The sequence below is a fragment of the Adiantum capillus-veneris genome, chromosome 2 (assembly GCF_014529385.1).
Source record: "Adiantum capillus-veneris isolate H3 chromosome 2, ASM1452938v2, whole genome shotgun sequence".
NCBI classification, from domain to species: domain Eukaryota; kingdom Viridiplantae; phylum Streptophyta; class Polypodiopsida; order Polypodiales; family Pteridaceae; genus Adiantum; species Adiantum capillus-veneris.
This window is the reverse complement of record NC_140932.1, coordinates 131,631,041-131,658,526: the sequence shown is the minus strand read 5'-3', so window position 1 is coordinate 131,658,526 and position 27,486 is coordinate 131,631,041. Positions and strand designations below refer to the sequence as shown.

Below are 27,486 nucleotides of genomic sequence, written 5' to 3'. Positions count from 1 at the left end.
AGGCCAATACTTTGTCGGTAGCACCAAAGGTGCCATCATAGGTGAGAAAAGAGATACTCTTTTCTCCCTCTTTGAATTTTTTGAACTTTTGGGACCTTCTCTATGTAGGGTAGGATTTGCGATGTCCTCTCCTCTTGTATTCTCTAGGAGAATATCCGCTGCTTTCATCGAAAGAGGAGGAAGGTGAAGAAGAAGGAGAAGAGGGTGACCTCTTTCTTGCCTTTTTCTTCCTTTGTTTTCTTTCTTCCCTTTTGGAGTGATGAGGAGAAGGACTATGGGTTGACCGTTTCCACTTGGGAGGAGTTGGCAACTGTCTAGACCGTCGTCTTCGTGGAGCCACGTCCTCATACAAACTTAGGGATTTTCATCATTCTCATTCTTTGGATTCCTCCTCTCTTATGGAAGAAAGTCTTCCTTTTGGAGTCTCATCAAGAGGCCTCCTAAGCTCTCTCTCCTCTTGGAGAGGAAGGGAAATCCTGTAATATTTAATGCACTAGTAACTTGTGTGTAGTGGAAATTGATAACATAGTGAGCATTTCATTAAGAACAAGTTCCTAATGAGCATAGAGAGAGTACTTAATTTGAGAAAGCAACATAGCAATTTACACCTAGCTAATTTGGCATTGACAATACTTGAAAAGAGAGAGAAATAGAACAATTGACAACAGTTGAGGACCGGATTTACATGGAGCTGGTCCCCCCTCCATAAAGGCTTTGTATTATATCTTCTCCCATCAAAGGAGACTTTTGTACAATACAATATTTGTGTTCCTTGACAAAACTAGTTGGTGCAATGAAGATGGAAGCTTCATGCACCAAATTATGCTTGAAAAACACACCTAATGTCAAGCCATTGGGCTGTTGGATGCTCATTCGACCCCTTGGTAGACTGTCCAATAGTCTTCTGGGAAGCTTAATCTCCATTGGTTCTTTTATCAAGTTTTAAAATTGATTAGACTAATTTTACTCTAGCCCAATTTCCATTGCTCCATCTCTATGGCCATCCAATAGGATTTAAGGGGAAATTGGAGGCAACTGGCCTAGGAGTCTGCCATTTGACCATTCTTCCCTTTGGGGAGAGCTTGGAAGTAAGAGTGTGTGTGTGTGTGTGTGTGTGTGTGTGTGTGTATCTGTGTGTGTGTGTGTGTGTGTGTTTCTCTCTCATCCCCTACTATTAGGGCTCACTCTCTCCTTCCTAGGGATGTGGGAAGACCTTTTAGTCTTCCCAAGACCATCCAATTTTCCCATACTTTGGCCATTAGACAATTGAATTAAATTTAGGAACTTTAGCCTATGGAAGTCTTAATGGAGCTGAACCTTAGGTCTTTTAAGCCCCATTGAAGCACATTGCCCTTTGCAGACTGTCCCCCTTTGGATCCCTATTTTCCCTCCTTTGGATCCCTGACAAAGACCGGTCTGACAGCCTTACCAATATTCTAGCTTTTACTCCCCTTGTACTTCCCCATATTAAATGATCAGTTTAACATGATAAAATCATTTGAGAGTATTAGATATTAGTATGACATTACCTCTCTCTTGAAATCATAGTCGTCCTCGACTATGAGGTAGAGAAGATAAAGCCTAGTCATTAGTCCGTTTGCTGGCGGGTAGAGGATTCCTATTTTACCCTATGACACCATTCCAGAATGGATGACTGTTCCATTTGGTGCTTGAGAGACTTAGTTGCCGCAAGTATGTATGCACATTGTCCATATCAATCTTCCATAGTAGGGTAATAGCATGTTTAGGTGGTACCACTTTTTGCACCTTTTGGTGGTACCACCAATAGCACCTAGTTGGAGGGAAATTCAACGTTGTTCAACTTTGGGAAAAGAGGGAGAGGGAAATTCTAAATCTGCATGCAATATAATTTATGTACCTATAATCTAGATGCATGCAAGCCATTATGGGGTGGAGTGGGTCCCCTTTTTTTGAACTTACAGTCATCATGGCCTTTGTCCTTTTTCTCCTTTCCTCTCATGCAACTAGCTTGTCACTTGGAATCCCGCATGTACCTGTGTGCTCGCTCTGCTCCCATAGCTCGTGCTCCCCCCATTGCATGTTGTAGCCGTCGCTCTCTGCCTCCCATTGCACCCGTCGCGCTCTGCCATAGCCCTGGTGGAGCTTTACCCCCGTCACGGAAGCATAAAGGCTGCAGCAGCACCCTCTACAGAGATGACTGCCAAGAAGAACACTCCCTCCAGGAAGCGCAAAAACCTGACTCAGAGTACAGAGTTGGTACAACAGGCACCCCCTGCAACAAACACCACAGCACAGCAGACCCCCGCAACAACCACCACATAACAGACCCTCCCAACATGTGCGACACAGCATATGCCTTCAACAACCACGACATAGCAGTCCCCTGCAACCAACACGATGCTACAAACCCCAGCAACAAACACAACCAACGAAACTTCCCTCTCCAAATGCATGTTGTCGATTAAAAAATATGCTCAGAAAGGCGAGTTCTATATCGCGTTTTGGTCGTGTCTATGCGCCTCATGGAAATGCATGGCCAAAAACCCTATTTTCAAGCATCGATTGCAAATCATTTTTCTCCATGGCTTTGCTTGCAGCATCGGTGGAGTATCCGGTACTTTCCAGGTTTTGCTATTCTGCATTGCAGTTGCATGAGGAATATGGACTGAGCATGGAGGGCAAGCTACCCAAGGATTTAATAGACAAGGACCTGCCACCTGAACAGTGGTCAACAATGTTCAAGGTGCTAGAGAAGAAGAAGACTAAGATCTTCCTCCACCAGGTGCATGACCACGTTTACGATGCATGCACGCTTCTGTATCAGAAGGTCTACCAGGCTGCCCCCTCCAACAGGAGCTCATGATGAGGTTTGCGAGGGGATTTGCATATAAATACTGCGATGCTGTCAAAGCAGGCCCTGACAGCCATGAGATTGCATGGGCTTTGGTTGGGGATCAAGTATTAGAGAATGTCAAGAGCCAGAAAGGGGGGCTCAATCGGAAAATAGATAAGTTTATGTCCGATTACGGCGTGAAGGAAGCCCCCACATTTGAAGGACTAATAGAGAATGCTGTGGATGGTCCTGCCGCGTCCAGCCATGCTCTACAACACATGTGGACAGCCTCTCAGCCCCTCTACACAGCATGGGTGGATAATCTTGCCAGGCAATGAAGGTAGAAGAGAAGGTGAAGTCTGCAAAGACAGTCCTGGCTGCAAAGTGGGACTTATGGTTGCACAACGAAGGTACCTCCTCAACTTGTGCACCCATCACTGCAGAGGTGGAGAGCCTCAGAGAGAGGAGGTGGAGAAACTGAAAGCCTCTCCAACAGAAAACGCAGCTACGATTGTCAAAAAGAAGGCTGAAATCGGAGCCCTTTACAAGGGTACTCTCCAAGTCCTTTGGATTCAATGATGCTGCAAAAGGATGAAGGGGGAGGTGTTAGCCATGCAGGTACTCCAGTCTTTTCTGTCTTTAAAGTGTATAAAGTGCTAAAAGTGGTTGAGAGTGCTTACCTTTTAAGCACTTGCAAGCACTTTCAGCCACCTACAGGCTCTTTTAAGCACATGCAAACATCTGGAAATGCCTGCAAGTGCTTGCAAGTGCAGAAAAGTGGGTAAAAGTGCTTGCAAGTGCTAAAAAATGCTTGAATATTTAGCACTTGCAAACACCTTAACCACCTGCAAGCACTTCCAAGCGCTTTTAAACACCTAAAAATGCCTACAAGTGCTAAAAAGTGCTAAAATTAGCCCAACATTATTATATGCACTCATATAAACATACTCTCACTCTAGGCATCGTGTTTGTCAAAAATTTATCAATACGGCTCATTATTACATATGCTTGTTGTCACACTAAGTATGCTAGTTAGCATACCTATTATGCTAATGAAAACACTATATATGATAGTCGACACACCCTATTACATGCATGTTAGGATGTTGAATGTGCTATTTAACACTTTGATTTTTTTTCATGAACATGCCAAATTTCCTAGGTAACAATCTGTATATTCTTGTTTGGAGTCATTTATCCTAGTAAACATATTGATCAAATCTAGATACTGCGGGTTGACCTCTTTCATAGATTCAAAGAAAAACATCCAGATTGCAAGATTGGCATGAGAATGTTTGCCATTCTTTTGCAGGCAACTTAAGGATAGATACACATACTATTGCGAATACCATGTGCAGATGTCCTTTTTAAAAGACTCACTGAACCACGTGCACTCTCATGCCTTTTGGCTGCATGATGCGACTTGCGATTGTCCATGCATTATCTGTGCCACATGCAAGAACATTAGAAAGGGTTGCTTGAATTCACATCACACGTTCAAAGGTATCACATAAATGTGGGAGTCGGTTCTCTGTCCAAAGCCTATAGATGATGTTTTTCATAGAAGAGACTGCATGATGGGAGAATGTAAGATATGTGGAGTCAAGAGGTTAAAATTATGTTGCTTCGAGACAGCAAAGCCAGGCAAGAGTATTACTATGAAAGTATTTGCATATGTAGAAGCAAAAGACAAGCATGGAAACAGTAAAGAAAGGAAAGATCTTTTGCATAAAGAAATGTAGTGCTAGGAGTTTCTGCAGCTCTTGGACCAAGTTGAAGCTCTTCATCACTCATAACTATGTAGCTCAATGGCAAGGACAACAATTCAAGGATTGTCGACTTTGGTTTCCGAATGATGTTGTTGTCTTAGTTGCTGATTTTTCCAAGAATTACCCCCTCAGGGAGAAAAATGAGATTCAGTCAATGCATCAACACTCTAATCAGGTAACCATTTTTGTACACATAACGTACTACCGCAAAGCAGGGGAGGTAGTCAAAACAATCCACTTATTCATATCAGATGACAAGGTGCATGACACATTGTTTGTGCAACATTGCTTCATGCTACACCGTGATTGGTTACAACAAGAGGATGTCACTCGTACGCAACATTGGGTGTGGTCTAATGGTGCGGCCTCGCAGTTCAAGGGAGCCAGATATGGTGGACTCATAGGTATTGGGATGAGTTAATTCTTCTTTGAATCGGGGCACGACAAGGGCGAGCATGCTGGTGCAAGAGCAGTTGTGAAAAGAACCTTGACCCATGAGCATCTAAAACCGCATGGAGCTATTTTGTGGTGTGCTGCAGATGCGGTTGCTTATTGCCAAACCAACTTGTCACATGGAGCACCGGCATCATATCCTTCAAAAGAAAGGGAATGTGCCATTGTGTTCTGGAGATAAAGAGGGGGATGTGAACAAGAAAGTCAAGTGGAATTGTGCCACTGTGGAAAAATCTCGCTCTCTACATGATTCCCATGGTCACCACTCGTATAATCCTATTGCCCTTGCAACAAGAAACTTGGCATGCTTCTATGATGCATGCATGCACGGAAGGTGAAATCGTTGCATCAATAAATCTCACATGAAGGCTTGGGATTATCATATTCTAGTGCCATTACCTGATGAGGTTTTGGCGGATTGTGAGACAATAGATGAAGTTCCAACAGAGGAAGACGTTCGCTATGATGGCTTCACACACAAACGCCATCATGATGTGTTGAGTAACTCTCTACGTGTTGGCGAATCTTTTGTTGTAAATCCAGATGGTTCATCCAATGTAGAGGATGTGGAATTCTACCTCGTCAAGTGTGTTGCAGCAAAGGAGAAGGTGAAGAAGGGGTACATCTGTAACTGAGAGAGGCTCATATGTTGTGCAAGGACTGTATTATAAGTAATTGGATGCATACACCTTCAAGCTAGACCACAAGTAGCCCATCATCCACCCGCTTTCACATCTAGTGCGATGTATCAAAATACCTATGGAGCACATCTCAAGGAGAAGGTAGGTGTACACAATCACCCCAAAAATCTATGAAGCAATCTGTAATAGCATACGCTTCAGCTTTTGAGTTGTAACCACTAGATCTTCAATATACTTCTTGCTGCATATATTGCAGTTTTATCATAAAGTTGGTTCTGTGTCTCTCGTGTCTTTGTATACATGGCTTTGGTGTTTATAACAACCAGTAACTGGGTATGCTAACTAGCATACAGACTATGCTAACAAGCATACATAGAATAACTAGTATGTATGCTAACTAGCATAACTGGGTATAGTAACTAGGTCAATTGGGTATGTTGCTTATAAATAATTATTATGCTAATTAATTAGGTTTAATCCTTTGACAATGATTTATGTAAATTTTGGTATAATGTTAAAATTGATTTAGGGCTTATTCTAGTCATGTTTCTTATAAATAAGATAGATGATACGTTAATATTTTAGAAAAATAATCTTAGTTTAATTAAGTTTTGTTTTGGTTCTGAATTTTATTCTAATCTTTAGAAAATATCTACTAATTCTTAGAGAAAACTTTGATGAAAAAACTCTCTAAAAATTGATCTTAAGAAACAAGAAGTGTATTTTTAATATGTTCTTATCTAGTTTTAACATCATTGAAAATTTGTGGAGATATCCGAAACTTATTTTCTTCACTTAGTCGTTAATGTTAATTAATGAAAATTAGTAGTTTTATTAAAGTTTATTTTTTAATTACAAGACTAGCTGCTAGTCATAATATTCATAAGTTATCGACTTCGTATGGTACCTAAAAGAATGTGTGCTAGCAGAGCCAATGGCCACGAGTTCGGTATGAGTAACAAAACTCAAAAAGGGCATCCCAGCTGGATAAGGTTGGCCAACCCATAATATGCACTAGGAAACAACCCCCAAGGGTTACATGTCACACGAGATATTAAAGGGGGTTGAACCCAAGACCTAAGAGGCTCCACCTCACGGAGTCAGGTGTGTGAGTTGTTCCTACCCTCTTTGATTAAGAAAAAACTCAAAAGGGCAAAGAGCTTGTAGCCTATGGCCTTATCATACAATAGGTTAGCTTTTAAATTAACTTGCATAAATCATTCCACTTACGTTGTAGTTTGGGAAAAAGCAAACCAAAACCAGGAAAGAATGCTTGCTAAACACATACTCTTCTTTTCTCAATTCCATACTAATACAATCCCCCTTGTCCTGGACGGTAGAGAGGACAATAGAGTAAACACTGACTGTTTTTTTATTTTTAAAGACTTGCAACTAAGTGAAGGTCCTATGTAGTTTGCGGATCTAAGGGTCTAGCTTGCAAACATGTTAGCAATTGTGTGGACATCCACGACCAAGAATAGTTGTTTCTCCAGATACTAGAATTGAAATGAAGTGTATGCAAAAGTTTTGTTTGGAAAAGAATGTATTGGTATTGATTTTTCATTGTTTGAGATGCTGTTTAAACGAGCTCTGAAAATGAGAAACTCGTGAGAATAATTATTGTGGTACTAATTAAGAAATCTGTGTCCAATAGATGGGGGGATCCAATTAGTCAGATAACTCTCCTAATAGAAAGAAGGGGAAATTACCAAAATACCCCTCTAATTTGAGGAAATTCCCAAAATACCCTTCAAATTTCAAAAATTCCCAAAATGCCCCTGATAATTTGTCATAAATTCCCAAAATGCCCTTCAAATTTTCCAAAATTCCCAAAATACCCCTGGTTGGGAGACTAAATTTCTCGAAAAATAAATTTTTCTGTAGGTCTTCACAAGAAGAGTGATTGTCTATCGTACAAGATGCTAAAACTACAATTTGAGTTGGTTACGTAGGCTTTGGAGATGAATTGCTTCATTATTTTTAAACATAATTGCCTTTTTTGCGATGGTAACTGGTGACAAATTACATGCTGAGCACTCAAAAACGGATCTCAATTGTCGAAAACAAATGAAGATTAGAAAATCTTGAACATTCCAACCAAAATAGATACAAGGGTATTTTGGGAATTTCCTCAAATTAGAGGGGTATTTTGGTAATTTTCCCTAGAAAGAACGGTATTCCCATTGGCCGTTGAGTGGTGGAAGTACGGAGGCTATGCCGGCTTTGAAAGGACAAAAGCACCAAGCTGAACCTCCTCTAAAACAGTGGTTGGTTTTACCCACACCGCCCCTCCCTTCCCAACCCCAGCGCCCGCCCTTAGCTTTGATGAAATCACCCTGACCAGAAATTGAGGAAGCTAATGTTTACCACAAGGCAAACTAGTGTTGTTTTGAGTTGTTTTTGGGCTAAGAGTGGAGCTTGAATTTTTTCACTCTTGAATACATTGTGCGTCTTGCCACTTGCAGATGTTGCAAAAGTGCTCAAAGCACTTACAAGTTACAAACAAGCATGTCACTTTGGCTTGCCCCCTCTCACCTTTTGACAAATCTTGCCCATGGAGGTGTTGAATTAGACTGCCAAATCTATAAATGCACATCATAAGACAAGGCATGCACAAGGGTTCAATTATGTCTACAAGCTTCTGACCTAGAAGAAGAAAATAACCCAACGACTCCGAAGTCAGGTGAAGACCCCAACGACTCCAAATCCATGCAAGCGTTATCAATCAAGACTCAGGCAGAGACCCATTATCTCAAAGGCAAAGCTTTTTCTCTTCATTTCAAAAACATTTTAAAGGACACGTAACATGCAATGCCATGTTGCGATGCACACATGCACTCAAGCGAGGAATACGCCAATGTGAAGATCAAGAGTAACAAAAGGGCCATTTTGCAATAATACAGTGTCCTACAAATCCACGGTAGACAAGACAATGCATGAACCCTCTTATTAGCATGCACAGAATCTGAGAAGTGGGGGAGGAACAAGGAAATCCAAAGAATGCAATAAATCCGTACAAAAAAATGTAACACTAAAACAGTCTACAAGATAGCCATAGTCCAGTCCACAATGCTTCTAACATTAGGCATCAAAATGAGTGTATGAATGTGTTTGTGTGGTTGAGAAAGTACGATATATCTTTTTGTACTCCATGACAATAAGTCCCGAGGAACACCATAACTTAGTTTTTGTAACCAGCCAGCCCACATCTCGATACATTACTGAATCATATGGTAATGACCCTTAGAATCTGTGCTGCAGGAAACGCCAGGGCTGGAATGCCATTTCTGCGTTTCCAGGCGGGGGGGTGTTTCGATGTTGTGAGAGACGGAGGGAAACACTAGCTATTGACTGCTAGCTCATATCCAAGTTGTATCTTTGGTAAATTTTTAAACTATAACTTTAGCCCCTATAAGCCACTTGCAGTTTTGTATGATACAATACAAGAGGAAGCTGCCGCTCCTTGCAAAGCATGCAAGAAATGAACAATGATGCTTTTGGGACCTACACGTGTCCATCTCTAAAGCACTAACCAACACAACTTGCGAAGGAATCGACAAAACAGAACAGTTTACACTCACAAAGCTTCTATAAAGTTTGATATGGGTGCCAAGGTTGGGCCTTTCCATGTGCCTATCTTCCTCCACCGAGCACATCCCTGGTGTTTCCTATATTTAGCGCTCGACGTTTCAAGGACCAGCCTGCAGGCTATTGTTTCCTGATTCGAAACAGTAGCAGCATAGCGTTGAACATGGTGATAAATTACAATCCAGCTGGGTCTAGCACTCAAAGGCTGCAACCATAATAGTAAATGCAAATAAGGAAGCAATCAAATGCAGCCACAAGTATCCGACAGGAGAGACAGCTGACACCCACACCTGATATACCTCGACATTAGCCTTAAAAGCAACCAGTACCCTCACTATGCATAGTACTACAAATTGAACTCATAAACTTGAAATAACTGCTTACCTGCTGTCTAGAAAACCAAATCGTGGGATAACCTCCCATTGCATCTTGGTAAACGTTCATCACATCTCTCAGTAGGAAACCTTGTTTTCTGTACATCACGTAATCATAAGCAACATGAAGACCTCTTGCACTTGAAGATAAGCTGATAAATGTAGCTCTCACACCAGGCTATATCAGAGAACAAAGCATACAACCAAATTAACAAGCAACTTTATAGCCAGAAATGGCCAGGCAGTAACATTGCAATGATACATAATGTATAATGTTACAAAGTTTTCAGAAAGATGTAAGTTTCCTCCTCCAGCCCAGCACTTTCAAAGCCTTATGCCCCTAGAAAGCAGTAGAGCCTTAAATTGAATATATTGAATGCCAGCTGTGATCCTTCTACCACTGAAAGCAACTTGCACGAGCCACCAGCACTAAACTTGAAAATGCACTCAATCAGACTCGCTGTCCCTGCGATGTTTATGGGATGACTTTGATTTCTTTGAATGACTTCCCCTTTTCCTTTCTGACACATCGTCTGAATGTTTGCTGTGATGCTTGCGCCTACTACTTCCATGCTTGTGAGAATGCCTCCTCTTCTTCTTTTTGACCTCCTCTTCGCTGCTTGCCTCAGGCTCAGAGTCTGAAACACTACTACGGCTCCTTTTTGACCCTGAGCTGTGCTTTGCTTTTCTCTTATGGCCCACATCACTCTCATCCTCTTTCTTGGACTTGCTCCTCTTTGAATGTGATCTCTTCTGACTAGAGCGTTCCTTGGAGTGAGTGGGCTTACTCTTCGTGCAAAGACTCTTCAATATACCCTTGCCAAACTTTGCAGCAATTGCACGCTCCATGTCAGAGTCTGCAGAGCTATCAGAGATCCCGCTATCACCAGTGTCAGAGAATTCTTCATCTTCAGATGAGGAATCAGAAGCTGCATGACCCTTGCGACTGCTCTTAACATGGGTGCGATCTTTTCGATGTGATGAGCCATTCCCCCCCTCCAGATGACCAGAAACAATTGACACAGCGGCGGCGGCGGCGGCGGCAGCAGCGGAGGCTGATTCATCCTTGAGGAAGTTACGGCACTGAAATGGAAGATGGCCAACACGGCCACATTTGCGGCAGGCACCACGGGCTTCGTCTGCATTAGATCCAGTGAGACGAGCAAGAGCAAGAAGACCCTGAAAACTGTCATATGTGTTTTGCTGGTCTGCAGAAGGGGCAGCGAGGGAAGCTTGGGCATCACGATCTGCAGCAGGAGGCGGCTGCTTCTGGTCCGGCGCGTACGGATCGTAGCCGATCGCACTCTGCCAAATGCCGTGAGTCTGAAGGGCTGCGCTGCTGTGCACCCTGTTGTTTGCGGGCATCCGCACTCGTCCTGCTGTTGCCGGCATGGCGACCTGTTTACAATCAGAACCCTCTGTGCTCTTCCCTAAACCAGACCCTAACCCTAGACACCCGTCGACCTGCGAACAATCCAAACGTCTACTGATAACCCTAGATCGTTGTTAACACTACTTTTGTAATTGAACACTCAAGTGTGTTTGTATCTATTTTGCCAAGCTGATTTCTATGTCTTGTTGGCACTATATGCTTCCAGGTAGTGATATAGTCGTGTTTAGAGCCGAGTCGCACTCTATACTAGTAGCAGGGGGAGCCGGAGATGGAATCTGCCTTTTTTGGACGATTTTCTCAATTCTCGTAGTGCTGCAATCGCCCCACTAGTCTTGCTGAAAATGAAGTGGCTAGGCTATGATTTAGGAAAAGTGAAATCCAATGCGTTTCTCTCCTGTTTTCAACCAATGTGATTGTTCTACTCATGCGGCTTTTCAGCACAATTTTTGCAACCCTACTCTCCTCCCTACAGTGCGACCAGGGATCATCTCTTCTTCCCACTGTCCCTACTAATATTGGGCGCGACCCGGCTCTTACCAAATTGTGTACACATTTTTTAGGCTTTCTAGGCTATTTTTTAGGCTTACTAACAAAAATAGCGTATCTTTCTCTCTAACTCTCTCTCGTCTGCATTGCCAAAGCAGTCAAGAGATCTCTCTCTCTCTCTCTCTCTCTCTCTCTCTCTCTCTCTCTCTCTCTAACAACAGACAGCGTTGCCATCTGCGTGTTAGTATCGGCTTGTTTACATGGTAGCTAGTTTATGAGGTGAAAATTAGAGGAAAATTCTTGTTACTTGAAATTACCCCCTATTTTAAGAAATTTGTGGTAGGTTTCGAGGCAAAAATTGCCATCAAAATTTGGAGCTGTTTTGTCAAAAATCTAATGAAATACTTATATCTTTCTATTGTTTTTATGTTTGTAAAGTGAAAATGGTAAAGGAAACCATACAAAAACAAATATCCAAACCTCAAGGTCTAGTGCTGATAAAGAGGTAAATTTGGCTTGTCAAAGCTCTTCCCAAGAATGTGGCAATGATTTTGTGAAATTTTATGATCATATGTAGTTAGCTAGGTCAAAATCATTTTGGAGCTTCAAGCTAGCATAAATCATGAAGATTAGACCCCATTCTGAAATTTGTGTCGGGCAAAATTTCTTTAAAATCTAGATTTCTCTTTATTGTGTTAAGAAATAGGACACAGCTAAGTAGATAATTGAGTAGTTTACTTAATGGAGAGAGATAATTTTCACACATGAGAGATTATAAAGTAGAGAGAGAGAGAGAGAGAGAAAGAGCACACACAATATACGTGGTTCACCCAATGTGAGCTACGTCCACAAGAAAGCAGTCAATCAATGGATTTAGTACTTCAAAGCAAGAAGTAGATTACAAAGGGATTATACCTTTTTGGAGCTCTCGCTTTGCTTCACTCTCACCACCTCACATCAACTTCACAATGCACCACAATGCTTTACAATCCGTTTTTGTGTATAGAAGAGGCCTCCTTTTGTAGGCCAAAAGGGATGCCCTCTCTCATGAGAGGCAGCCGTGTGTAGCCGCCCTTGTGTTGACAAGTCCGACTTGGACTCTCCAATGCGTTCATGTGTGGCCGCTCTTGAGAAGACAAGTTCATCTTGAAATCGATCACCGACCATTGAATTCGGCAACCGCCCACCGTCCATTGACTTTCGACTGACCGTTTTTCAACCACTTTTCGCTCGTCGTTCGGCCATAATATTCGACGAAAAAAAATATTTCGACAATTAAAATTTTGATTTTTGATAATTGATTTTTCTTCACGCACGATGGTTTCTTCTCATAACGGGAGCGTTATAAATGTGTGTTTTTAACATAAAAATTTGCAAAGGGATAAATCAGGCTCCATACTTAACAGAATGAAACGTAAAAGGAGGATTATTGACTCCTTAATTGTGTCCATTGCAAAGGATTATGTCTAAGATTTTTTCTTTTTTATGCCAATTTTATAGCTAAAATCACAAGAATAAGAAAAGTGAATTTATGATGAGCGCAGTTTTTAAATTTAAAGACAATATTCATTCTTAACCTTCCATTAAGATGAATTTTTTGTATTGTAAGTACCATACGTGCTCGTTTAGTGCATATGTATCTTTATACATCTTGAAATTTTATAGAAAATAGATCTTACTTTGTCTAGAGTTGAATCATGAAACTTCAATATCGGATCAACACAATTTCACATACTTTGGTATACTCAAAATAGAATTTTCTATAATGTGAAACCTACAAATATGTGAACAACATGTATACACACATAGCTTGAAATTTTTTTGAATGTCGACTCATTATTTTTAAGTCTATAAAACTGATTTTGTTAGAATGTCAACTATAGTTTTGCACACATACTTTTTACTAGTATGTGATCTACTGCGGCAGGAAAGAAAATATGGCTTTTATTCTTATGCAGCTAACTTATGTTTCAAAGTAGAATAATTATGTTCCTGTCATGTCATATCAATTATACAATGGATGCTCCATCAATGTATACATTTTTTATCATATATATTAATATATTTTTCAATCTACTTAATGACGATAACTCCAACGCGACAAAGGAATTAAGGTGGACTTATGCACCATTACATGCACTCAAGTACGTTATAGGGTCACCTTTGATGAAAATCATAGAAGACTCTCTCTCTCTCTCTCTCTCTCTCTCTCTCTCTCTCTCTCTCTCTCTCTCTCTCCCACCCACCACACACACATACATGTGGAGTTAAAGATGACTTATTGGCTAGATCTTTGATGTCACTTGTAATAGCTCTTAATTTCAACACTCGTCAGATAATAGTTCTATTAGTGATTTTTCAATGAAGCTCCCTCTCTCTCTCTCTCTCTCTCTCTCTCACACACACACACACACACACACACACCACACAAAAGTTGTGCTCAACTTGTGTATATCATCCCTTGTGTCAATTTATTTTTATCATATGCTCTCTCTCTCTCTCTCTCTCTCTCTCTCTCTCACACACACACACACACACACACACACACACAATGTGCACTTCAGACTCTGTGTGTGTGTGTGTGTGTGTGTGTGTGTGTGTGTGTGCACTCAAATCGTCAAAGACTTGTAGCATAGATCCTAAGACCTCATGCTATTGTCCCTTGTACTCTTTTTCAATCCCTCACCTCTCTCTCTCTCTCTCTCTCTCTCTCTCTCTCTCTCTCTCTGTCACACACACACACACACACTTACTCATTACAATGAAGAGACAGAGGCTTCTCTCCTCCAATCTTCTTCTATACATATTGGCTAGCAGTCGTACCATGTTGTACACAAGTATGGACTTTCTCGCTCTCATACACACTTAAACAAATAGGAACTCTCTCTCTCTCTCTCTCTCTCTCTCTCTCTCTCTCTCTCTCTCTCTCTCTCTCTCTGCAAGAAATTTTAAATTGTAACATGGTGAAGCGAATAGAGGGCTCCCCTAAAGGCCCTCTAAAAGCACCATTGTTGGGTCCTTTACTTGCCTAACGTGGGGCCCATCTGCTTTTGATTTTCTTGATGTGTAGCTAACATGCATAATGACATCAAGTCTAGTGACTCCTTCTATTTTCTTAGAGGGTGCTCCAACCACCCTCCACATTCTTGATACTACTTCTAAACTGGCTACTTCAAGTAAGATGCCCGATTGGCATGCGCTTCTCTGCATGTGCCAAAGCAACCTGCTATGACTCCAACTTGTGGGCAATTGTGTTAAGCGATAATGACCCATTAAATTAAATGCCCTTTATAGGGCCTATAGAGAGTTCTTCTATAAGGGAGAGTTCTTCTTGTTCTTCTTCTTCTTCTTCTCTCTCTCTCTCTCTCTCTGTCTGTCTCTCTCTTTGACAAAGCTGGGCTACATTGAAAGCTCGCATGGAATATGACAGGCGGGGGCGCATTGTGCTAGGACGTAGATCATGTTAATAGCTAAACATCGAGCAAATGCATAAAAAATTTCCTCAACTAGGCTACATTATCGTGCAGCTCCACTTCCATGATGGTAAAAATAGCAACGGGATGCATATAAAGTTTATTTGAAGCCTAATATGATTATCCAACAGTAATAAGGGATTGATAACAAGCAGGTTAAATGCTAAATGTATGCCAGATGTGGCTTTAACGGCCAAACGTTGTCTTGATGATGCTAAAAAAGAGTATGATTGAAGTGATCACAAATGATAGTTTATAGACTATAATTGCACTACTCGAGGTGCTCTACGGGCCAGTCTTTACGGCTTGTCAATTGGAGCTACGCTGAAGAAGTTATGGCAGTTTGAAGTTTAAGTTGATCCATATCTATACCTGATTGGGCAACTGCAACTGAGAGGACAGAAATGAAGTGAATGCATGGGCTTGAAGTGCTCACTTTGTGGAGCACATCGATATTTTCAGATCAACAATCGGAGCTCCGGTTACCAAGATATCACCAGATTAAATTTCCTCTAAGGCTAGTTTTGTGCCAGGTCAAGCGCCTCGATCGGTGTGGCATCTGGGGATTCTATAGCCTCAAGAGGGTTTGTATGCGTTATATGCAGCTTGAGAAGTCTATAGGAATTTACGGCTTGTCTGACAGAGTCTGGGTTGATGAGATAGTATGGGTTGAGGCCAATGTCAGTTGCCGACACTGCTAAGCTGGATGATTTTTGACATTATCCAAGATGTTGATATGAGCAATAAAAAACCGAGTGCAAAGGAAATTCCTTCGAGCAAATGCAATCACCTATACTTGCATCTTAAAGGCATGTGGCATTATCCAAGATGCTGATATGGGCAGTAAAATTCATGATGATATTGTCATTAAATACCAAATGTTGTGCTAGGCACTGCTTTGGCCGGAATGTATACCAAATGGAAGCTAGCAATGCCTTGCCCGATGAGTATGCCCAACGTGGTGCCCTTTTGAGGACTCATTGGAAGTTTGTACGATATGTATACCAAATGTGGTGCCCTTACGAGTGGCCAAGCCACCCAATTGAGTCGATAGTCGGCCGCCCAAGGCGAGTGAGGTTGGCTGCCTAATAGGGTTATTGTGTGTGAAGGGGAAAGAAAAGGGAGGGCCATGGAGGCGTAACCATTGAGCAGAGGGAGGAAGATGGCGAGACGAGCTCGCACTGGGCAATAGAGAGTGCGACCGACCTCGTCGATGAACCGATTTTTGCTCAGGGCCCCACGGCGCCCCTAATCAGCACCATTTGCAGCGGGTTTGGCACTGGTCAATTCCGCCTTGCCACATCATCTAGCGGCCGTTTTTACGCTTCAACAACGGCACCGTCCTTATTTTGTATTTCATGTACTTACCAATTCCGTGAGCTTGATGATGGCAAAGAGCCTTAAGTGCTTATAGTAGATGTAGATTGAGAACCGGTTGGCACAGACCAGAGGCTGTGCACGTTCAAAGGGGTGGATGTCGTGCAGCTCCACTTCCATGATGGGAAAAATAGCAACAGGATGCATATAAAGTTTATTTTAAGCCTATATGATTATCTAGCAGTAATAAGGGCTTGATAACAAGCATGTTAAATGCTAAATGTATGCCAGATGTGGCTTTAAACGGCCAAAGGTTGTCTTGATGATGCTAAAAAAGAGAATGATTGAAGTGATCACAGATGATATTTTATAGACTAGACTTGCACTACTCAAGGTGCTCTATGGGCCAGTCTTTACGGCTTGTCGATTGGAGCTACGGTGAAGAAGTTAGGGCAGTTTGAAGTTTAAGTTGATCCAGATCCATACTGGATTGGGCAACTGCCGATGAGGGGACTTAAATGAAGTGAATGCATGGGCCTGAAGTGCTCATTTTGTGGAGCACGTTGGTCTTTTAAGATCAGCAATCGGAGTTACAGTCACCAAGATATCACCAAATTAAATTTCCTCGGAGGCTAGTTCTGTGCTAGGTCAGTCGCCTCGATCGGTGTGGCATCTGGGGATTTTATAGCCTCAACAGGGTTTGTATGCGTTCTGTGTAGCTTGAGAAGTCTATAGGAATTTACGGCTCATCAGACAAAGTCCGGGTTGATGAGATAATATGGCTTGAGGCCGGTGTCAGTTGCCGGCACTGTTGAGTTGGATGATTTTTGGCATTATCCAAGATGTTGATATGAGCAATAAAAAACCGAGTGCGAAGGGAATGCCTTCCAGCAAATGCAATCACCTATACTTGCATCTTAAAGGCATGTGACATTATCCAAGATGCTGATATGGGCAATAAAATTCATGATGATATTGTCATTAAATACCAAATGTTGTGCTAGGCACTGCTTTGGCCGGAATGTATACCAAATGGAAGCTAGCAATGCCTTGCACGATGAGTATGCCCAATGTGGTGCCCTTTTGAGGACTCATTGGAAGTTTGTACGATATGTATACCAAATGAGGTGCCCTTACAAAGTGGCTAGGCCACCCAATTGAGTCGATAGTCGGCCGCCCAAGACGAGTGAGGTTGGCCGGCCAATAGGGTTATTGTGTGTGAAGGGAAAAGACAAGGGAGGGACATGGTGGCATAACCAACGAGCAGAGGGAGGAAGAGGGCGAGACGTTGCGTTGGGCAGTAGAGAGCAAGGCCGACCTCGTCGATGAAGTGACTTTTCCTCAGGGCCCCACGGCACCCCTAATCGGCACCATTTGCAACGGGTTTCGCGCCGGTCAATTTTGCCATGCCACATCAGCTAGCGGCCGTTTTTATGCTCCAACAATGGCGCCGTCGTTGCTTAGGGAGGGGGAGGGTGCTATAAATAGAATGAGGGTTTAGGGTTATTGCATGGGGAATGCAAGAGACAAGAGGGGAGGAGAAGGAGGGGGTGAACGCGAAAGCAAAGATGGGTTGAGCTCAGAGCGAACTATTTGCTTGGAACACGAAGCTCTCTCTCTCTCTCTCTCTCTCTCTCAACCAAGGCTCTCGGCAAGGGAGAGCTCAGACAACCGAGGAAGGCTACCTCTTTCTCATGCATAAGCAGGAAAGGAGAGTTGTGACGACCAAAGGGGCTACCTCTTTCTCATGCATAAGCAAGAAGAGGCTCTCGAAGCGAAGCTCTGACGACCAAGTGAAGAAAGTTCTCGGCAAGAAGAGGACTCGACTAAGAAATCCTCTTGACTAAGCAAGGGCAGAGCGTGAAGCTTGTAAGCAATTGGAAGAGGTTCTTGAATGCAATTTTGCAGAGCTCATAAGGGCAGTTGAAGCAGGTAAAGCGATAAGAAAAAAAATTCCATCACCGTCAGCAACCCAAAGATTGATTAATTATCTTATTAAATCTCGGTGTTGTTAACGGCCCAATTAATCTTGTAAAGGGAGACTAAACTCCCACTTTTCAGTTAATCCAAGTGTTGATGCTGCTAACAGCTCGCCTTGGCTATCAACTAAACTGAACTAAAAGCTTGACTTGATTAATTGAAGATTACGGTGATTACCGGAGCTTACAGTGTCGTTCTCTCTCTCTCTCTCTCTCTCTCTCTCTCTCTCTCACACACACACACACACACACACACACACACACACACGCACAGCCAGAGTTCCCAGGCCTTCTCGGCTCACATTTCGAACACTTATCCCTCGATAATGTGATCATGGACAACATCCATTTTTTGCAGCCTCCTCTAGGTAAATTGACTAAATTTGAAGGCTTTCAAAAAAAAAAACGCTAAATTTTGTAGGCTTTCTCACCTTCAATTTGAAAAGTTGGAGGTAAATCTAAGAAGTTGAAGATTACACTTAGCCTAGTTTTTTTTTAGCAGAGGGCAAGAGGCCTCTCTCTCTCTCTCTCTCTCACACACACACACACACACTCACACACACACACACACACACACACACACCAATGTTCGAAAAAAGTGTGCCTCAACTTAGCATTCAGCTGGTTAAGAAATCAAAATAGCCAATTGAAAGGAGGGAAAATATGCTTGAATATTAGTTTAAAAATAGAGAAATTGCAAAAATATTGATATATTTTTTTAAAACTCTTGTTTGAATCTATCCTAAAGGAATTTTGTATGTTTGTGAAATTGATTTTTCCCGAATACTAACACATACACACACACTATAGGGCTTGCACATTGATGACGTATGTGTATGTGTGTGGAGAGTCTCTCTCTCTCTCTCTCTCTCTCTCTCTCTCTCTCTCAATGATCTCTCTCTCTCTCTCTCTCTCTCTCTCTCTCTCTCACTCATACACACACACACAAAATCACAATTGCCATAGCTTTTATAGATTTACTTTAAAATGATTTTGATCAAGAAAAAAGTTTTGGCATCTCTTTGAGATCTCTCTCTCTCTCTCTCTCTCTCTCTCTCACACACACACACATACACACACACACCTTTCCATTTTTGGGCTATTCGAGACCACTATTCGATTAAAATTGGGATTTAGTGTATCAATTGAAAAATCTTAGCTAAATTCCAAGATCGTTTTAAAGTAAATTGATAAAATTTTGCTAGTGTATTTACAAACAATTTTTTTAATTCTTAACTTTTATGGTCATTAGGTAACAGTAACTTTAGGTTTTCAAAAGCAATATTGAGCCACCCTTCATTGGTTTTTAAGAGGAAAGAGAAAGACTGAAAAAGTAGAGTCACGAATTTAAAAGTTGAGGTTTAAACTTTTTTTAAATTACTTGAGGTTAAAAGTTGATAGGTTTAAAAGGCTCACAATTTCAACATTCCAAGCTTCAAGCAAATGAGAGATTTTATAAGGTTTTCTCTTAAGTGAAGCACTGAATGGGTCTCCCCTTGAAAATTTTAAGCTCTTTATATATAGTATCGATGGGAGTAATTTAATATCATTTAAGGCTCAAACATTGATGAAAACATTTTTGGCAAATACCTTCACTGACATCCACGAAAGGATCTTTTGATCTCCCTTGCAAGTTGTGTGTAGTATTTTTTTGAAAATTCGCAAAAAAGGACACCCAAGTGTCCTTTTTGGTACCAAATTAGTGTTAATCCTAAGTGCCTACCTGTGTACTATTTATATAAAATAAATAAAAATTTCCTTCAAAAGATTTTTTTTTCTTTTTGGCATGCCTTGGCTTGAGCATTTTTAAAAAAAGAAACTTTTGACAAAAGTGAGCATTAAAAATGAAAGTGATCATGAATGAGATACAAGTAGAAGAAGATTCGAGTGTGTAAGGTTTAACTATACACAAAGGAGTAATGTATTTAGTTGCGACTGAACGAGTGAGCACTAACAATTGGTTCTAAATGTCTACACCAAGAGTGTAAGTGTGTTGAGTTTCAATTCGTCTCTCCCTTATTGTGTGCATAGAAAATAATGTATGTGGATGAGAACCAATGAATCAGCATATGCATGTGAGACTGAGAAACAACTACTCAAGATGTGCTTTTCTTCATTAAAGCATCTACATACCTTTTCTTAAGGGGCTCGTTTGTGTGGGTTTTTTTTCTTAGAATCAAACGCATGCCAAACAAGATTCTCAAATAGTGGGTCTCATCCAAGTCCATCTTTTTTAGTATGTTTCTCTACACAAACATTACTTACAATTTCAACTAGAAAAACACCTTTATTACTCTCATTTAAAACAATAGAGTTTAAAAGAGTGTAATAGGCAATTACCTCTGCTATTTGGGCTCTGCAAGCTGCTTTGTGAAGCTCCATGGACGAGATGAGAGGGGTAGAGGGGACACTATGGTCACCCTGTAGGGTGATGACACTATTGTCATCACCCTAGGGTGATGACCATAGTTTGAGCATGGTGATGACCCTATCACCATGCTCAAACTATATCCTCACTAGATTAGGGCCTTGGCTATACAAACAATCCCTACCTATGTACATATCTACTCTAGCCAAGTGCATGACATAAAAGTCAAGCGAAGCCTCGTAGTCCTACATCCTTTGACTCATGGAACTCCCAAGACTATGGTATTCCATATCGTCTTATCATAACCATTGACCAAGTCAACAATGTACTCATGATCTCTCATGGTCTCGGTCAACCTTAACTTCTTAACCAACGAATAGTTTAAGAAGTTATGGCTAGCTCCACTACCTATGAGACCAATGACTCTATAGCCACCTACGATGCCATACATACGCATCACTTCATAAGGACCTACGCTAGGTTGCCACATAGCTGGTGTCACTGAATAAGCATGGCACTCTCATCATAGTGGCACATTGTCACCTCCTTGAAGTCTTTGGAACTGAGAGGAAGACTCTGCATTGTGCGAAAACTACCTAGAGCATTTACCATCTCTCTTAGGCTCACTACCACTAGTGCTAGCTTTGAGCTTTGGGCATTCGGACTTGGTGTGCCCTTTTTCATTGCAACTAAAGTAGCGATTTTTCTTTTGCACTTTAAGGTAGCTCTCTTTTTTCTAAATTTTTGACTCTCTTTTCTTTTGAAATGGTCGTGGGTTTTTAGTTGAACAACCACCCTGACCTCCTAGGTAATTCCTCTCCCCCTGGTTCCCCACTTGGCTCTCACTACAATGCCCCTTTCTTTTAAACCTTGGCCACTATTTCTCTTTTTCCCCAACCCTATGTGCCCCATCTCGTGCACCATGACAATTGATGACATCATAAATTTGTGCATATTCGATCCCCTCATATACATCTTTCGGCTGAAGAGGCTCAATATACTTGAGATAATCATTTGTGAGGCCCCTCTTGAAGCCCCACAAAGTTTGAAATGCATCAATTCATTTTAAGTTGAGTATTACCTCTCTATAGCCTGAGATGTATTGAGTTTGTTATCCTAGTATAATGCCGCTACGGTGTCGTACCGCTCCGCTTTCGTGATGGGAAAAAGGGAAAGGGGATGTGAGTTCAGCTTCTTCGAAACCTATAGGTTTAGTGAGCATTGACCAGGGCTTGATAGCAGGCAAGGTTTAATGCTGAATGTATGCCATATGCGGCTTTAAAGGGCCAAGGACTACATTTTTAATGCTAGACGTGGGTATTTGTGAGGAGATAAAAACTGAAATTTTATGGACTAGAATTGCTATGCTCAAGGTGCTCTACGTGCCTGTCTGTACGGCCCATCAATTGGAGCTTCCATGAGAAAAATATGACAGTTTAAAGTTGGGATTTATTATAGATATGTACCGGATTGGGCAGCTGCAGATGAGGAATCAGGGATGAAATGAATGCATAGGCTTGAAGTGTTCATCTTGTGGCGCACATTGGTCTTTTTGGATTGGCAATGGGAGCTCTGTTTGCCAAGGTATTGGCAGTTTAAGTTTCCCCAAGGACGAGTTCCGTATCAGTTTGGTCGCCTTGGTTAGTGTGCCATTTCAGAGTTATTGGGCTTTGACCAGGTTCTGAAATACGGTGCACTTAATTAATAGGGCAATAAGCGGTCAAGGAGCATCTCATCCGAAATGTGATCTCATGCAGTGCTTGGTTGGCAATAATGGAGCTCGGTGGCAATGTTTTGGTGGATATGTATGCTAAGTTGAAATTATGGGGGTTTTGATGCACTTTGGAGAGCACACTAAGTGCTAGAGGAGCTTCCGAACTGGGATGTAGTCTCTTGGAATTCCTGACATATATATATACCAAATGTGGTGCCTTACAAAAGCACATGAAGTTCTTAATGAGATTTCAGTTCAAAGGGGTGGACTCACGGAGATCATTGATTGCGGGAAATGCCCATGACGGTTGTGGCAAGGAAGTTTTGGATAGCTTTAACCAAACGTGAAGGGAAGGCCTTTTGCAAAATGCAATCAATTATACTTACATCTTGGGGGCATGTGGCATTATACAAGATGGATAATTAAATTCACGATGATATTGTTGGTTAGGCAATGTTGGAACTGACAGTTTTGCAAGGCAATGCCTTGGCCGAGATATATTCCCAATTGCACGATGCAAAGGGCCAGCCACTCCATTGGAGAGCTCAATGGCGGCCAAGGCCAGAGTAAGGACTACCCATTTGATCAAATTGCAAAGGTTTTCTTTTTCAAAATGTGAAGAGGGGAGAAAAGAAGGAGGGCAAGGTGTGGCGACACCGAGCAGGGGAACCAAAGGTGACGAGGGAGCTTGTAGCACATGTTATAGAGCTCGGATGAGTGCGGCGTAGGGTTGAAAGGTTCTCAAGAGGCCCTTGCACCCCTTTTTGGTACTGTTTTTTAGTGCGATGCTGTAGTCGAGATGCCACATTATCAGCTTGTTACACACACCCTAGCAACGATGGCACCGGCGTTGCTAAGAAAAAGGGGAGCATTTAAAAAGAAAGGGATAAGGGGAAATAAGAAAGAGGAGGCGACATCAAAGAAGGGGCTCAACTCTCTCCCTCTCTCTCTCTCTCCCTCTATCTCTCTCTCTCTCTCTCTCTCTCTCTCTCTCTCTCTCTCTCTCTCTCTCTCTCTCTCTCTCTCTCTCTCTCTCTCTCTCTCTCTCTCTCTCTCTCTCTCTCTCTCTCTCTCTCTCTCTCTCTCGGCATGCTCAAGGATGGCATGAAGGCAAAAACAGGGGAAAAGAAAGAGGATAACGAGGTGTGGGGCGAAGGAGGAAGGAGCGGAAAGTAAGGGGAGAAAGAGGGAAGCGGCTTCGGAGAAGCTCAAGATCCGGAGCACGGGAAGTAGAAGGAAGCGGAGTCGGAGAATGAGGAGGAAAGAAGGGCATGAAGGGCGCTTGACTCCAAACTCTCTCTCTCTCTCTCTCTCTCTCTCTCTCTCTCTCTCTCTCTCTCTCTCTCTCTCTCTCTCAATTTTATGCTCTCTCTCTTGGCACGAGGAAGCCCAATCTCTCATGTGAGAAGCAAAAAGGGTAAAAAGCTCGAGGTGGAGATTGCTCTTGCTCTCTACCACATAGGCTATGGGCAATGGGAGTCTCGGGTTCTTTCTATTTGATCTAAGCGGAGGTGCACCAGTTTCCAAGTTCAGATGACAGACATTCTAAGTAGTTAAGATTTCAAGGTGTAACCAGAGTGGAATTTATGTTGGGAGGATTCAGCTCTCATCCACTCGAGAATTGATCTTACAGTGCTGCTAATGATAACTTTTGTAACCAATTTCACTTTGGATTTACCATTACCAACATAAGGCTTTCATGGTGTTTATTTTAAGCTATCAAAGTTTCATTGGAGATTTTTGTGTGGTGAGTGCATCTGGTCTATTATTTTTCCCACAGCAAGCAGCCCGGTGTTGACCCGGCTCACCTTGCAAACCCATTATCCCCAACAAAGAGCATGAGAGGGTTTGGTTGATAGCTCACCACCCAACCTTGAGAATAATGCGGCTTGCCCCTCATTCTTGGACCCTTTATTGTTGGAATTAGGGTTGCAAAGAGACACACACAGCTTGGAGAAGACGAAGGAAGCTCAAGGCACACAATAGAGAGTGTGTTTCTTAGTGTGCAATGGAAAGATAGATAGCCCTAGAGTGATGGGCGTATATACAATGCTCGGGGGGAAAAACCTCCTAAAGTGGGAAAAAATGCCCCAGCGGTCCTAGTGTGTTCACACACATCACTACCACATGTATATGGGAACAAATCCCCCTTGGAGTAATGCAGTGAACGAGAGCTGGCACATGAGTAAAGGGAAGTGCCATGCCCTGAGGACATGATCAGTCCACAAAGGGGAGTGAGCCCAAAGCTTTGTGGAAAGCTTCAAGCTTCTCACAAGACAATGCCTTTGTGAAAAGAGATGCAAGGTTGTCCTGTGTTGGCACATAAGCCAAGATGATCTCTCCTGCTGAGAGCCTCTCCCTGACATAGTGGTAATGCACCTCAATGTGATTTGTGCGAGCATGAAAAACTGGTTCCTCGCAATTGCCAATGCGCTCTGACTGTCAGTGTATATAGTGTTGGCAGTGTCCTGTCCAACACCCAAATCAGCCATAAGGCGTCTGAGCCATACACACTCAACCGTAGCTATGAAGACTGACCTGTACTCAGCCTCACAACTCGAAGTGTCCACAGTAGGTTGCTTCTTGCTCAACCATGATATACATGAACTGCCAAGCATGAAACAAAAACCACTTGTGGACACTCGCGTGTAAAAACAACCACCCCAATCTGAGTCCGAAAAAGCATGTAAGTCTGGCGGCAATGATCCCCCCTTGGGATAAAACAAGCCAAGATGTAAAGTGCCACTAAGGTAGCGGAAAATCCTCTTGACAGCCTGCCAATGCTTAGACCCTGGGCTATGGATAAATCTACTGACCTGTGAGACTGCAAACTGAATATCTGGCCTTGTGTTGCATACATAAATGAGGCAGCCAACAGTAGTTTGGTAAAGAGTGACATCAGCAAGATCGCCAACATCATGTAGACTCAACTTCAAACCTCTTTCCATGGGAGTGGCAATAGGTTTGCAATCCTCAAGTCCAAACTTACTTTGCATTGTGTCTATGTAACTATTTTGACACAAGGCAATACCACCATCACACTGCTTAAAGTGTATACCCAAGTAATAATGCAACAGCGCCAAATCTTTCATCTTGAAAGTAGCATTCAAATCAGCCTTAAATTCAGCAATATGTCTCTCATTTGGTCCAGTGATCAGCAAATCATCGACATAAAGAACCACAATGAGAAGTACATCACCATCACGCTTTACATACAATGTGCTTTCTGTTGGACTGTTACGAAAGCCTCGTTTAACCAAATGAGTGTCAGCTTTCTCATACCAAGCACGAGGAGATTGCTTCAACCCATACAAAGCCTTCTTACGTCTGCACACTTTGTCGTCTTGTCCTTTTATGAAAAAACCGCAAGGTTGCGTTACATAAACTTCCTCAAATATGTCACCATTCAAGAAAGCAGTAACAATGTCTGATTGATGTACATCCCAACCAAAATGAGTTGCCAATGCACATAGAAAACGCAGAGTAGTCATACGACAAGTGAAGGCAAAAGTCTCTTCATAATCTATGCCTTTTTGCTGTGCATAACCACAAGTCGAGACTTATGGCGATCGATCTCACCATCCGGCTTGCGTTTCAACTCGTAAACCCACTTCGTACCAATGGCCTTTTTGCCAGGAGGCAAATCACATAAAGTCCATGTGTCATTTTATATAAGTGCATCATATTCTGATTGCATGGCAGCCATTCAATTTTCTGAATTCTGTGCTTCATAAACATCATGTAAGCTAGACACAGCCAAAGCATAACAATCTGATGCATAAGATGCATGGCGAGAGCCTGAACGAGTACGACTAAACAAAGGTGCATCCAATTTACTGTCACGCAAAGTGTGCACCAGCCATTTTGGCGTACCTCTAGCCTGCTCATTTTCAGCCCTTTCCTCATCAAGTACATCCTGTACATCTGTATCAGTAATAGGCTGATCTGTAACATTTTTAGAAACCCCCATAGGTTGTACATTTGCCTCATTGGAACTTACATTCGTATTTCCACCACTGAAAAGAGGCAACAAAGTGCCATAAATGTCTTGTGAGCTTACATTACTGTCTCTAGTACATGACAGCAAGGGTTGAACAGAATCTTCCACAAACACTACATCCCGTGAAACCATAATATGCTTTGTTTGCGGATGATATAACCTGTAACCTTTGCTTTCAGCACTATAACAAAAAGAAAACATTTGACAGCCTTATCATCCAATTTTCTGCGCTGTGTTTGTGGCACCAAAGCACATGACAAATAGCCAAAAACATGCATGTGCTCAATAGAAGGCTTTCTATCATGCCATGCTTCATATGGAGTAATAGACTGCAAAGCTTTCGTAGGACACCTGTTAAGTACATAAGTGGCACACCATGATGGCCTCGAGCCAAAAAGAATGCGGCAAAGCTTGACTTTTGACCATACATCGTGCCATTTCCGTCAGTGACCTGTTTTTCCTCTCAACAACACCATTTTGCTGAGGTGTATAAGGCACTGTACATTGGTGTTTTATCCCACGACTAGCCATAAATGCATTAAATTCATGAGACATATAATCCCCCCCTCGATCGGAACGGAGGGTGCCCATAGTACATTTCGAGACATTTTCAGCCATAGCCAGAAATTGTTTGAAGCACATAAAAACTTCGGACTTCACTTTAAGCGGAAATACCCATGCATGCCTGGAGTAATCATCAATGAAAGTCACGAAGTACACGTAATTGCCCAAGGACGGAGTTTGCATGGGCCCACGAACATCACTATGCACAAGCTGCAACCTGCATGTGGCCCTAACTGAACCATCCTTTGGAAACATAGAACGCTGCATCTTACCCAAAATACAGCCTTCACAAACATGTTTGACAGGTGCTTCAAGAGGCGGCAAAGAAGCAACCATATCAAACTTCTGCAAACGCAGCAAACTGGCAAAATTCAGATGACCAAAACGTGCATGCCAAAGTTTTGCATGTGAAATAGCCCTTGAATCTGCAACAACATTTGCAAAAAAATTTCCACACTTGTCATATAAAGTGAGCTTATACAGCCCATAGCACAAAAGGCCAGATGCAACAATTTCATCACCAAAACTGAGATCATGAACTGTACATCTGTC

General features: G+C 42.1%; 2 protein-coding genes across 3 annotated transcripts; both read right to left on the bottom strand.

The window, feature by feature from the left end:
• Positions 1 to 8,741: 8,741 nt before the first annotated feature.
• On the bottom strand, positions 8,742 to 12,493 carry LOC147463639 (uncharacterized). Of its 2 annotated transcripts, XM_086489893.1 has the most exons (3): positions 12,435 to 12,493; positions 9,651 to 9,738; positions 8,742 to 9,471 (listed from the first exon to the last, which is right to left on the bottom strand). In XM_086489893.1, exons 2-3 carry the CDS (start codon positions 9,708 to 9,710, stop codon positions 9,256 to 9,258), a joined length of 276 nt encoding a protein of 91 aa, XP_086346019.1. In that variant the 5' UTR covers positions 9,711 to 9,738; positions 12,435 to 12,493; the 3' UTR covers positions 8,742 to 9,255. The 2 variants fall into 2 exon arrangements, with proteins under 2 accessions (XP_086346019.1, XP_086346014.1); XM_086489888.1 differs by lacking the exon at positions 12,435 to 12,493 and having other exon boundaries at positions 9,651 to 9,782.
• Positions 9,839 to 11,184, bottom strand: LOC147463640 (uncharacterized). Its single transcript, XM_086489880.1, has one exon. It carries the CDS (start codon positions 11,030 to 11,032, stop codon positions 10,088 to 10,090), a length of 945 nt encoding a protein of 314 aa, XP_086346006.1. The 5' UTR covers positions 11,033 to 11,184; the 3' UTR covers positions 9,839 to 10,087.
• Positions 12,494 to 27,486: the final 14,993 nt, after the last annotated feature.

Excerpts from the sequence above, each read along its gene's own strand:
- LOC147463639 (XM_086489888.1), bottom strand. The coding sequence starts at position 9,746 with ATGTACAGAAAACAAGGTTTCCTACTGAGAGATGTGATGAACGTTTAC. Across the intron at positions 9,472-9,650 it reads TTTGGTTTTCTAGACAGCAG|CCTTTGAGTGCTAGACCCAG; the intron begins GTAAGCAGTTAT and ends TTATGGTTGCAG.
- LOC147463640 (XM_086489880.1), bottom strand. The coding sequence starts at position 11,032 with ATGCCGGCAACAGCAGGACGAGTGCGGATGCCCGCAAACAACAGGGTG.